Raw genomic sequence first — 13,914 nt, 5'->3', positions numbered from 1 at the left:
GCTCTCTAGTGGCCACCGGCTGTCTCGCGATCCCCGAAGACGACGCGCAGGAAACCGCCTCGCGCCCGCTGCGAATCCTACTATGGCCAAAGGTTGTCTGAGCCAAGCCTTCGCCATCCGAAGGTACCAACGAAACGTCATCATCACCTATTTAATATTCAGAAACGGAACGCTCTCATTGGATGGCTGTTTGGTAGCGTCAGCGCAAATGAATAAATATTCATTAGTCAAGGCTTTGTCGTAGTAGGGTCTGTAATTTGTGTTCTCGCCTGCACCATTGTTTCTCCTGTCGGCTCCTGCCGCTTCATGTAATAGGTGTAGCTGCGGCAGTTGCCGGTTTGGGCAAAAATCCTACATTTCGGTGTGATGCTAGCCGTAAAATCCCCGTTATCTTCATGATACGCGTACATTTGCGGTATTTGATCTCGCGAATGTGTCTGATAAAAGCAGCTGGCGGAGATTGAAGAGTATGAATGGTAAGTGCGTCTGTATATTCTCTATTGTCAGTGTGAATGGACGCAATAACTGTGTGACGCGAGCCGGATCTTTTTCCCACGCTTCCATGAGGCGCTTTAAAGATGCGTTACATGTTTCTCGGGTTTAACATTTAAGGATTTAAGATCGATCGAGATGCTAAATGTCCAATAACCAATATGCGGATCCGATTTTAATTATTCTTTTATTTCTGCCGTATGACATTGCAAGTGAATTTTTATTTTGACATAAAATGCGCACGAACGTTTTATATATATTTCAAATAATTTAAATTACTGTTGTTGTCGTTCTTGTTTGTATTATTTAGTCATAAGTCATTGTTTGCGACTTGCCTTTGAACGCAGCACATTATATTTATCTTCTACTCACATTATTAAATCTACGACTTTTTTAAATTATATATTTAAACTAAATATTAAATGCTCATTGTGATCCGAGTTTTATTTACACGAATGCGTATTACACTTATTGTATTTTGCACATTTTTTTTCCATATTCGAAGATTTTGTTTCTTTAACTTATTCTAACGCTCTCATTGTGGCATCCTTTGTATGTGTGTGATCCTCTGTTTGCCCGAAAACAAATTACCATCACAGAATTGCCATATTGCATTGTGTTTATACAAAGTTATTTTGCAATTTAGATGTTTGCAATTTCAATTTTATCTTTGTTGCAGGGCATCAAATCGTTTTTTTTCGATTGTGTATGAATGAAGGTTACATAAGAAAATTAGTAATTTATGCAAACAATAGAATAAATAAAAAAGCATCCTGTGTTTCCTGTTGAATGCCCCGAGGTGTTAACACATTGCTGGGCTCTTTCTTTACAGTCCAACCTAATTGCGCCATTTATCAGCAGAGAAAATTTTAAATATTAAAATTCTTGCTCTTTCTTTTTTTAAAGAAGCTATAAATGCAGAAAGAAGCCATATGCAGTGGTTCATGCATTTCCAAGTGTCATCCATTACTAAATGCACATGAATGAATTATTATTAGCTCATTTAGCTTATGGATATATGATAGTTTCAAATCTTTACTGTACGACTCGTCTCCACATATGACTGCTTTGTGTAACATATATGTTAGAGAAGTCTGTGAATGCACTGTATCGATCTATCTATACATTTTGTATATGTGTATATATGTTCATGCTTAACAAGGATGTGCGTGACCCCTTTAACAACCCCGCTCCGCCACTGAAAGCCAATAAACTAGAGGAGGCAGACTGCCATCGCATCTCTCTCTCTCTCTCTCTCTCTCTCTCTCTCTCTCTCTCTCTCTCTCTCTCTCTCTCTCTCTCTCTCTCTCTCTCTCTCTCTCTCTCTCCCTCTCCCTCTCTCTCTCTCTCTCTCTTTCTCCGTCTCCCTCTCTCCCTCTCACTCTCTCTGTCTCTCTCTCTCTCTCTCTCTCTCTCTCTCTCTCTCTCTGAGAACGTGCAGCTGTGTCAGACAGAGCTCTGCTTTACTCTCTCTTTCTCTCTTTCTCTCTCCTCCGGGAATACTCCCTTCAGTAATGAGGCAGCATTCACGGAGGGCACACACCGGCCCACTCAACAGTGCAGTAATGGTTGCTCTTACCCTTTATTAAAGGCAGAAAATAATAAGCAGAATGATGGTTAAAACAGGCAGTATTTCATCCATTTGTGCATATGTGTCAACGCCATTTCTTAATCTTTTTTTACGTAAAAGACAAGTTCTGGTTAATAAGTCTTTATTTTTTTTCCTTTAGACATTTAAAGCCGGTTCCATTGTGCATTCAAGGTAAGCAAATGGATTTCCTTTTTTTCTTGTTGATGTCGATTATCAGAGTGTTTTGGGTTGGCTTGCAGTTTGTCATTAAAGAGCAGTCATGTCTCAAGCTTGTCTATCTACTCATATTATCCAAATAGAAATAAAGTGCATGTACACATTAGTTTATGTGTCTGGGAATTGAACTCATGATTCCATTTGCATTGTGCTGTTATACCAACTGAGCTAAAGGAACACACATATTTGCATTGCTCAAGTAGAAATGAAATGTACACATACGGTTAAACTGTTTTGTCGGATAGCTTCAACACAATCTCATGGCAACTTGTAATCATTTTATGAGGTGGCTTTCTTGCCAGTGACGGTTAGATTTAGGGGTGGGGCTTTGGCTTAGCGCTTTTCTTCTGATCGTACTTTTTTGTGAGATTCGAATTAGCCACGTCGTAAAATAATTAGGATTTCCCGCAGTTTCCCACGCTGATCGCTTGAGGTTGAGAGTGTGATGCTCATTAAAACATTGGTTTGATACTTGGATGACGCCTTTACTCACATTATGAATTGATGATGAAACGTTGTTTTCATTTGAAGTAACATGAACAACAAGACCAAGAGAGATGCATTAAACAGGGCCAGCGTTGATGTCGTGTTGATATTAAATGAAGGTTTTCTCTGATTGTCTATAGTAGAGGTCTCAGACAGGAGCGTTAGCCTTCAGTCACGCTTTGAAGACGCCGAATAAAAGAATGTCTGTTCATCCTTCCTTCGGTTCCTTCGGTAGCGAGAGATTGTAGCCGGCTTGTAGTCTGTGGGGACACACATGGCGTAACTGTATGACAGTTTAACTAATTAAAGACTGTAGCCGTGTGAGGTGGGGAATGTGGGACTGGTAGAAGATTGGCCCGCAGAGGCCGTGCTGTATTCAATATTAGAGAGAGGAAGAGAGAGACTGTAAGGCTTAATGTGCAGCTTGTTATGAACTTCCTTTGTTTTAACTCCAGCTTCTTTTGTCACACCAGGTGAGAATGCCAACAATGTGCACCCACAACACACACATACACAATGTTATACATCGTGTATGGTCTCTGATTCCCATCCGTTTAGAATAAAAGTTTTACCTTTGTGAGCTTATAGCAACCACACAGGGCATCCCGGCATCACTGTTGCAACACATCTTTTATCATCCGGTGTAATTATGATCCAAGAGGTTATGTGTTCACTGCATCTGTTTATCCTTTCAAATAGTCTCCATTGGAAACATGATGCAATCACTCTAAACGATGATGTTTAAAGGACGCTGCAACATTTGCAGAACGGATCTCCAGTTTGATAGGAGGGGTCATTTAAATAGGCAAATCTTCCACGCATGGCTGCGACACGCACAGATGGCCGTGCCAGAGCGCCGAATCTCTCCCATTAAAGATTCACGCCGTTTTTCTGATAACAGCTCCGTTTTTGCATGTGCACTTACACGTGTGAAGCCAAATCTATTTAGTTCATTCGAATTTGCGCACATACATAAAGGTGTCCATCTAAGATCTGGGGAATCATCATGTATTGGTGGGAAAAGAAAAGCAGCGTCTGGTGGACAGACAGAAGCGTCAGTTTGATCGATGAGCGTGCTCTGCACTCTAACACGCATGCAGCCTGCAGGAGAGAGAGAGAGCCAGGCTAAAGGAAGAGAGAGGTAGAAAGCAACGGCATAATCTGTTTCTGATATACAGAACAAATGCGCTAAAGAGAAACAAAGCCTCTTCCAGCCTACTGGCTACAGAAATATTGTGCAAGTGAAGTGAGACGTAGAGGGCGGCTCGTGAAGTGAGACGTACAGGGCGGCTCGTGCATCTGCCGTCCAGGGCCGTGTTTTCATAGGCACGGGTCCATGCTTGCATCTTTGTGAGATTGGTGAAATCTTTCAGATGTGCAGCGTATTGCTGCGTGTACTGCAAAGATAACAATGCAAAGGTTAATGGGAAAACAGATCAAAGCTCAACAATAAGGGTTTTGTCTCCACTTCTCTTAAAAAATGCATCTCCATTAGATATAAAATCCTATACTTATTTTGCAAACAATTACTGATTTTCCTAGAATATAGTATAGTATTAAACGACAATTACATTTCATAAAAAGTCACGAAAATGCACAAAAGAACTAAATTTGGCTGAGAAGTCACCATTTAGAACAGTTCACCCAAAGATCTTTTGTCGTACTCACCCTCCTGTCACTCACGCCTTTGTGACTGTCTTTCTTCTGCAGAACACAAAAGAAGGTATTTGGAAGAAAGGTCATAGCCAAACATCACTGGATCATTTTGACTTCGATTGTATGAAAACAAACCACTGGGACATTTCTCAAAAAAGCTTCTCTCTCGTGCACTGAAGAGAGAGTCATATGTTTTGACAGTGTGGTATATTATTGTTTTATGAATCACGCAATATATGCATAATCCATGCAAGAGTCAAGTTATATAAAGTAGCCCTCTTGTCTCGATTCCCTTAACAGTGTCATCAGATGAAGTGCTCTAAATTGACATGTTCATTCAGTCAGCAGAAGTGTTTTGTGTGTGACACAAGGACTCTTATAGATCAATTATAGACTCGCCTTTTTTAAAGCATCTCATCTCTGCTCTGTGCTCGGACGCCGTCTCTCTCCTATTCTGAGATTCAGTCATGACTGGTTGCCATGACGCCTGTGTGAAACGTTCAGTCCGTGTCTTGCCAATTACAGGCTGTGGAAAAGCACATGGACTTTTTTTCAGAGCAAGATCTCACAATTATATGGCACAGAGCAAACAAACACACACGCTCACTCAACCAGAGATGAATGAAATGATGGATAACATGTTGCCTTGGCCCGCTGGTCTTCCATTACCCATGCAGTGAATTTTTTGATGCCCTCTAACAGCGTGTTTGACTTCCGTGTGATGTGACATGCAGATTATTGATTGAGTTTAATATTTTGCCTGTAGAAATAGGCCCTGTGCATTTTACGGTCAGCTACCTCAGTGCTCACGCGTCACTATTACTGTTGATCTTTCTTAGAATTAAAAATGTAAACAAACCCTTAACCGTACGTATTTAACTTTGCAATGAGATTTTTTAATGAATAATGCATGCAATCGGGGTGTGTTATTTTTCAAAGTAATCGGATAAATAAATAGGTAAAAAAGTCACATATTGAAGGATGACATTCTAAAATCTAACAAACACTCAGAACCACATAGCAACAGCCTACCAACCACTCAAAACACATTAGAATCATATAGCAACACTCGGACAACCACTCAAAACACATCAGAACACAAAGCAACACCTTAACGACTAGACAAGATACATCAGAACCACACAACAAAACCTCAATGACCACTCAAAACCCTTTAGAACCACATAGCAACACCTTAACGACCGCTAAAAAAAAATTTTGAACCACATCGCAACACTCAAGCAACCACTTAGAGCACACCAGAACCACACAGCAACACCTTAATGACCACTCAAAACGCATCAGAACCACATAGCAACGCACTACAACTACTTAGAACACAGCAGAACCACACAGCAACATCTTAATGACCACTCAATGCTCATCAGAACCACATAGGAACACGTAAATGACCCCTCCGAACACATCAGAACTACATTGCAACACTCTAACAACCAAGTAGAACACAACAGAACCACACAGCAACGGCTTAATGACCACTCAAAACACATCAGATCCACATAGCAACACTCTAACAACCAAGTAGAACACAACAGAACCACACAGCAACGGCTTAATGACCACTCAAAACACACCAGAACCAAATAACAACACTCAAACAACCACTTAGAACACATCAGAACAACATAGCAACACTCTGACAACCACTCGAAACACAGCAGAACCACATAGCACCACACCAACAACCACTTAAAACACACCATAACCAAAGATCAACATCTTTATAACCATTTAAAACACATCACACCCACATAGCAACACCTTAGCAACCACCCCGAACATATCAGACCCACATAGTAACACCTTAGCAACCACTAATAACAGCATAGCAACACCCTACAACCACTAAGAGCACACCAGAACCAAAGATCAACACCTACATAACCATTTAAAACACATTATTCCAACATAGCAACACCTTAGCAACCACTCAGAACACATTTGAACCACATAGCAACACTCTAACAGCCACTCAAGACACAATAGAACGCCACAGCAACAACCTGACAACCGCCCAGTCCGCAAACTGTCCTTTGATCACAATGGGGCTGTGTGAGAACAGATGTTTTTATAAACAGGACGCATGAAGGTCTCATTACATCTCGATCTGTCGCCAGTTAATTACTGCTCTCTACACAACGCCAGTGAAATTCAATAGCACCACTTTATCATTAAAGGTGTGACAGTTTATCTCGAAGTTTGGAAGTGGCTGTCACAACACACGCAGGGTTTTGTTTTGAAGTATAAAAGAGATGAGTTATAAATCAGGGGCTTCCTTCGAGGCATACCAGCATCTTCAAGACTTCACATTCACATCATTTGTAAACAATGTGTTTCATTTTAGACAGGTTTTTATGTTTTCAATTAAAAATATACACATACAATATATACACTTAATCCCTTATCACCTCCCAATTACTAATCGCTTATCTTGTTCCTCCTGTACACCACAGACATAATCATTAATGATATTTTCAGAGGCATCATACTTTTGTATAAGTGCATTGACGTGTTTGAAATGACACATGGAATGGATATCGAGTGCTTTCTGTTTTCCATTTTTGGTTCCTGTAACAAATAAAGAAAGAAATGAGATATCTGCTTTTGCTATGACTTGACTTTAAATATTATTCATCTATGGATTCTAATGCATTTATTATTGCATAGTTTATATTTAACATAAAAACAGACCTGTGACTGAATTCTGTCATTTCCATTGTGCATTGCATCTTGTGGGATTTGTTCAACGAATCTGTTGGAATAAATTATTGTTGATTAAAAAAAACTTTCATTGGAACAGACACATTGTACAGTCCTTAGTTTTGTTGTTAATAGTTCTCAGCCAAATTTTTATAATTATTCTCCTCCTCTCCTTTCAAGCATCTTCTCTCTGCACCCCCCAGACTGCACCAATTTCCATGGAAACCATTTTTAAATGGTACATCATGGTGAGACAGTTGCCGTATGGTAATATTTGCGCTTGTGACAGCCAAGCTGCAACCGTCCATCACATACGAATGACTAAGATGCTAATTGGTGCTGTGCGCCAGAGCCGGACTGATGCGCCTGCGATGTTGAAACTGGCAGATCATTTGTTACAAATCATAATTAGCCAACAGTTGTTAGTAAAGTAAATATAAATGTCACGGCATCACAGTTTGTGCTTTTCTGATGTTGTGGATTGATGCAGACGTCAGTGTTGGGTTAGGACACATCAGAGTATTCTGTGAGATTTCTTTTGTTTTTCAGCAGATGTTTGCTGATGGAATTTGATCAAATATGAAATATGAACTAATTCATCCAATTTATATATATATATTTATTTCCATAATGTCGTTCAGAACCTGTATATGACTTATTCTTCAGTGGAACACAAAAGAAGATATTTTAAGAAATGTCTCTGTGATGCTCTGTTCACACAATGAAAGTCAATGGGGTTCACTTTTGTTTTGTACTCTGCAGATGAAAGAAAGTCATACCGGTATGACCCAAAGATGAGTAAATGCTGGAAGTCCCTTTAACTTTATAAGTTGTCAAATCGGTTTCTACACTACACTTTATGATTGCATCATCAGCATCGAATGCCACCCTGAGTGCCAGATGAAGTTTTTGTCCCTTTGGATGAACCGCCCAAAACCACACTTGCATTCGTCACCCGTGGATGCAAATAATGCGAGCTTCTCAAACAATCAATTCAGAGGCAAGCAACTTTGCGAAACGCATTTATGTGCCCGGAAGCATGCAAAGATATACACTACATCATCGATGCGGTTCACTTAGGCAAATTTCAACTGAGTGCTTTTAAAACAATCACTAACATGAATTTAACAACATGTGGACTCAGGTTCACTGGTTCAGAAAGTGTACTCACACCAACCAAACAAATCAAATTCTCAAATATTGCCATGATAAACTGACGATGCAACACAATTAAAATTGACGCTTTTTGGGGTTCCCAAAAGTAGGTAGAAAACATTGCCGGCACCAGGAAAAATAGTGGATTGAATAAATGATATGCAGAATATATTGAGGCATTTGAGCAGATGCTTTAATCCAAACTCTGCTTCTGACAGGATGGTTTACAACCCCGCACTTCCAACACAGTGCTCCACCGACTGAGCTGCAGGAACAGTGAGTTCAAAACAAAAGCCACAATTCACAGTCGTACTTTCTGAACTCGGGGTCCTCAGGTGAGGTAATGGCTTGAAATGATTCTGATGTTTGACAGAATCAGGTTGCAGACACACAGACGTCATCAGTCTCAACTGTACATCTCTATTCACACAAAGGACGCCACGGCAACGCAGCATCTGCCTAATATTTCAGATAAGAGCCTCCGCGGTTACACTTCTAATTAATATTGAGGAGAATTCTCTTGAGGAAATCTGCCTTCGAACACTCTTATTCCTGTAAACAATGAAACAGTGTGAGTGATTATCAGCTGTCTGGTAGCCTCGGTGGGTTCACTGCCGTGAATGACAGTTTAGTCATATTTTAGTGACACACACTCGATGTTTCAACCCACGCGCGCATAGACAGACACTCGTCTAAATTTAGACCCCACGCCCTCGTGTCTGTGAGGGAGCTAAGGGAACTTACATGACAGTCACGCAATAGTAATTGTGCGCCAGCTGCTTTTACATATGTGATAAGACTCGTGCAAAGAGAGATTATATTGTCAAAGGGTTGAAGGTGAATTTTCATGCGTGCAAATTCTGAACAGCAAATGTGACGGAGCACTCAATAAAATGTATATCATTCAAAAGTTTAAGGTCCCTTCTTAATATTTTTCCACATTTTAGAATAAAGGGATAGTTTGTCTTAAATGTTTTATTCTGGCATCATTTATTCCCTCCCAAGTGATTGTAAACCTATGTGACTCTTTCTGCTGTGGAATAAAAAAGATGCTGTTTTGTGTTCATAAACAGAAGACTAAAGCACGCACATCAACCTCAAGTGGGTGCTCGACCAAAAAAACGAATAAATAAGTCTTGTTTTGTGTTCATTCAATGGAAGTCAATGGGGTTCAGAGTTGTTTGGTTATCAACATTCTTGGAAATCATATATTTTGTGTTCTGCAGAAGAAAGAAACTCATGCAGGTTTGAAATGACATGAGGGAAATTTAACTTTAAGTTACACTTACACAAGGCACAGTTCACCCAAAAATTGAATTTCTTTCATGAATAACTTTCTCAATAAAGTTGTTTTAAACCTGCATAAATTTCTTTGTTTGGTCGAACACAGAGACGTTTTTTCGGACGAATGCTTCTAACCAAACAGTTCTTGGATCCCATTGACTACCATAGTAGGGAAAATAACAATGGTAGACAAAAGTGCCCCAGAACTGCTTGCTTTCTTACATTCTTCGAAATATCTTCTTTTGCGTTCAACAGAACAAAGAAAATTATAAAAGAAACGTTTCCTACTATGTTAGTCAATGGAGTCCAAGTACTGTTTGGTTAGAAGCATTCTTCCAAATATCTTTCTCTGTCTACACCAGAACAAAGAAGATTTGAAACAACTCGAAGTAAATGAGTAAATGATGACACGTTTTATTTTTAATTTTGTGTGAACTATCCCTTTAAATTGAGCTATATTTCCAAACAATTAAAATTGAATTATACATACGTTTTTTTATATAAAAACATTTGAAGTCAATAGTGTTAAACCATTCTTAATAAATCAATTATATCATTTCCAATGTTTCATGGCGATGCCTTTGACCTATTTTGCCTAAATCAGAAATTGTGATTCAATGCTGTGCTGGATGGTTTATGGTTTAAGCGTTAAAAACAAATCTTCAATGACTTTAGAGACCGCAAATGTAAACCAAACTAAAAACAGAGCACATGACTCAGTCACACAGATAGTAAGTTAACTCCAGTTTTCAGTTTTCTTTAATGGGGAAACTAACAAATTCCATTTAATGTTTCAGTGTCATGAATAAGACGTTTCCTTCTGTACCGTAAACATAAACAAGGGTCTTTTCATAGATCATCTATCAGACATCAAGCTTGAGTGTTTTACACCTTGAAACACTCGGAAATCTCTTGGAGAAGGTGCATGGATAATTGGAAACTGTGCGTGTGTGCGCGGCTCATGTGGACCCCCGACACCCTCCCAGCGTTTGTTTTAAAGATGAAAGCCTCCTGCTCCGCAGCCACGGCTGTCAGAGAGCTCAGCTTCCTCTAACTTTTTCCGGTGGCATGGGAGAAATACAGACATAAATAAAATATAGTCAAATGAATAATTCAGGTGTGCATTGTGATTGACATGAGGGTGAAAGTACCTGATTATGCCACAGTGGGATGTGAGAGGAATGAGATCTGGAGCCGAGCAGAAGTTTAAACTCTCTCACCGCTCCGCCGTAATATCAAATTCTCCATTTTCTTAACGCAGAAATTGCGCTCGTTGAATGCAGAGAGTCTAGACTGCGTGTTATGAAACGGATAGTTTGGAATTCTGAGTGATTGGATGAGCCGCTGTTAAATAACACATAAATGGCCACCTGTGGCTGTACGGTCTGTATTAATATTATAGAATACCAGTGTTCACATCAACAGCTCACACGCTGCGGTGTCACATTTTAAATAAACGTGTGATGCGAGATCCATTTAAGGTCCAGTTGATGAAATTTAGCGGCATCTAGCGGTCATGTTTGCGAATTTCAACCAACGGCTCAGTCCACCCCTCCCTTTCGAAGCACTCCGGTGGCTGACACATTACCTGGAAAAAAACATTCTGAAATTATCAATATCATTCATCTGCATGGTTATTGTCACACTATAGCAAGGTTATTTATATATATATACTTATTTTAACTTTGAAAACGTCTCTGTTCATTGAAATAAAATTAAATATTAACCTAAACATTATGGAAAAAACGTAACTAAAGGGAAAATGTAAATAAGTTTAAAGCAATAAAATTATTATATTAATATTTTATAGCAACACGAAAAAGCAATTCAATTATAAAAAGAATAAAGCATATACCAAAATTGCTAAACTTAAAAATTAAAGATTTAAAAAAGAGCTAATTTAAAATATTAATAAAACTAAATCGAACTAAAATGACAACGTTATATATGTTTATAATAATGAACGTCCACACATTCTGTATGCAAGATGTTTCATGTGAAAATGTCTATCCCCTCCTAAATACAACCTGTGAAAGCAAACACCAAATCATGATTCGTGACCTCAACTAGAGGTTATAAGCTAAAGAAGCCTCCCTACAGTATATGTCCCACCTAAACGTCCTGTTTATCACATACACAAGAAACCAGAACTTGTTAAATCATTTTATGCCTCTTGGTCCTTGCTACTTTTTTCTTCTTGAAAGCATCACGATGTGTACGGGACACGCGCTGTTGATTGAGAGATCAAGGTCTTCTGTCATAGAATACAGAGTTTAAAGCACACATTCAAGCACAGGTCCTGGATCAGATTTTATATGCGACAGAGTGTGGTTCACAGTTTCAGAGAGATGAACAGTGTGTTTTTTCTGACGTTGTTCTGGGGCGGATCAGGCGATCAATGCGAGCTGCAGCAGTCTGCTCCGTGTGCTGAGTACTGAACAGCAGCCAGATATGTCTTCTTTCATGTGTGTGTGTGCGTGTGCGTGTGTGTGTGTTGATGGCTAATGCCTTAGGCAACAGCAAGTTAACAAATGTACAGAGCACGACTGAATCCTCATTTCCATAAAGCATTCAGTGTAGCGGTGCATCTATTTAAATGGGCTCCTTTCTTTCTAATTGTGCTTTTTCAAGTCCTCCACACACAGACTCTCTGACATGTGTTGTCTGGAAATCACCGTCTATCTATGTTGTATTTACAGTTTATTCAATCATCTATATTTGAAATGAGATCTGCTCTCCACAAGACAATATAAAAGATTTTTTATCTATTTCATTCTCATTGAAATATAGTGGGTCTCTCTATCATTGATTACTATGGGAGCCGGTTTGCACGTCTGGTTAACATGTTTAGATTTTGAGTTACTGTCTCGTAATATTAAGAGGAAAATTATAATAATGCAAACTTTCTTTTAATAATGACTCGGTATCATTCAAACATCCTCATTATTATGGCTTATAAAATCTACCAAATTGAACCATACGTGCAAAATCCAGCTTCCATAGATGACCTGACCAACGCGTTTAGACATAATATTACTACTAATAATAGTCAAGAAAAAGTTTGTGCCAAAAACAGTATGCAGTAGAAAATGCATTTGTACTACACATTATATGTCATCTAAATACGTTTCTTTCTTTCTTGCGCTGTGATGCATTGACAGTACGTTTGGGTTCAATTTATTTCTTTTTAATGCAGTCTTTTGTTACCTCATAGCTATGAACCATGATTTGTTAGTTGGCTGCAGTATAGGGATATTCTCATTCTGAAAAAGCATTTGATTGGATAATGCTTGGATATCTGTAGAACAGGTCATCAATATTTGTGATCTGAAAGAGAAAGACAAAAGAAGTACATTTTTAACATGAAGATGAATGACACCTAAGCTAAAAGACCTTAATCTAAACATTTATGCATTCGGCAGACGCTTTTATCCAAAGCAGCTTACAGTGCATTTCAAAAATATATATATTTGTTCATGTTCCCTGACATTTGAACCCACGATGCAATACTCCTTAGCCACAGGAACACCAAAAGCTACAAAAGACAAATAATCTTTTTTATTTTTACAATCCAGTAATATTTTCCTACTGTAAAAACAGATCTAGGCATGAACAATCCTGAACGAGAGTTTGTAATGTATAAACCAAGGTAAACAGATTGCGACCACGACATAAAATGCATAACAGTCTTATCAGCAGTAAACTTAATTTATTTTGCATTATGCAAATCTAATAATCTTCTCTTCACACTGGAGGTGAAATACGACCACAATATTGGCTCTGTTCTCGACAGGTTTCACCTCCTTTTCACGAAGGTCATTTCAGGTTTAGTTTTTTTAATACAATGTTTCAGTGTTTATTATAAATTATAGCCTGTAAACACATTGAAAACTCTGTAATGGAAATGTGATTGCACAACAAGACCCCACAGAGAGAAGCCACGTTTAAAATGACGGTATCATCTGAGTATAACAGCACAGCTCTGGTTTATAAACACTGGCTCGTGACCTTTAAAAACAAATCCCTCTTATTTGCCGTTTTTGTGTTGTATGTTTGTATTATGGCTCTCACATTGATCTTATGAAGGCAGTGTTTATGTATCTCAACTGCAGACCTCACAGAATGACAGAACAACATCATCCTCAGATGTATATCGTTATTCAGGCTGTGGTGTTGCCCGTGGGACAGCAGATGAGACCTGACGCCGTCAAGCTTGATCTTTCTGGCTCTGTGTGGCGTTTGATTTATAAGATTAAACATGACTATGAGAGCATTAAAAGGAAGCAAGTGAACTAAAACAACCTTTTAGGGTG

The 13,914-nt window shown here is 38.9% G+C and overlaps 1 protein-coding gene across 1 annotated transcript in view; it reads left to right on the top strand.

Annotated features, from left to right (window-relative positions):
* The first annotated feature begins 316 nt into the window (after nt 1-316).
* csrnp3 (cysteine-serine-rich nuclear protein 3) overlaps nt 317-13,914 on the top strand; it is a 38,347-nt gene continuing 24,749 nt past the window's right edge. The window contains exons 1-2 of the mRNA XM_056755199.1: nt 317-476; nt 2,223-2,254. Coding sequence (XP_056611177.1) covers nt 474-476; nt 2,223-2,254 — 35 coding nt within the window. The 5' untranslated portion in view covers nt 317-473. The remainder of the gene's footprint in view (nt 477-2,222; nt 2,255-13,914) is intronic.

This window comes from Triplophysa dalaica, chromosome 8 (assembly GCF_015846415.1).
Source record: "Triplophysa dalaica isolate WHDGS20190420 chromosome 8, ASM1584641v1, whole genome shotgun sequence".
Taxonomy (NCBI): Eukaryota; Metazoa; Chordata; class Actinopteri; order Cypriniformes; family Nemacheilidae; genus Triplophysa; species Triplophysa dalaica.
The sequence above is the reverse complement of the archived record's forward strand: the minus strand, read 5'-3'. Positions and strand labels throughout refer to the sequence as shown.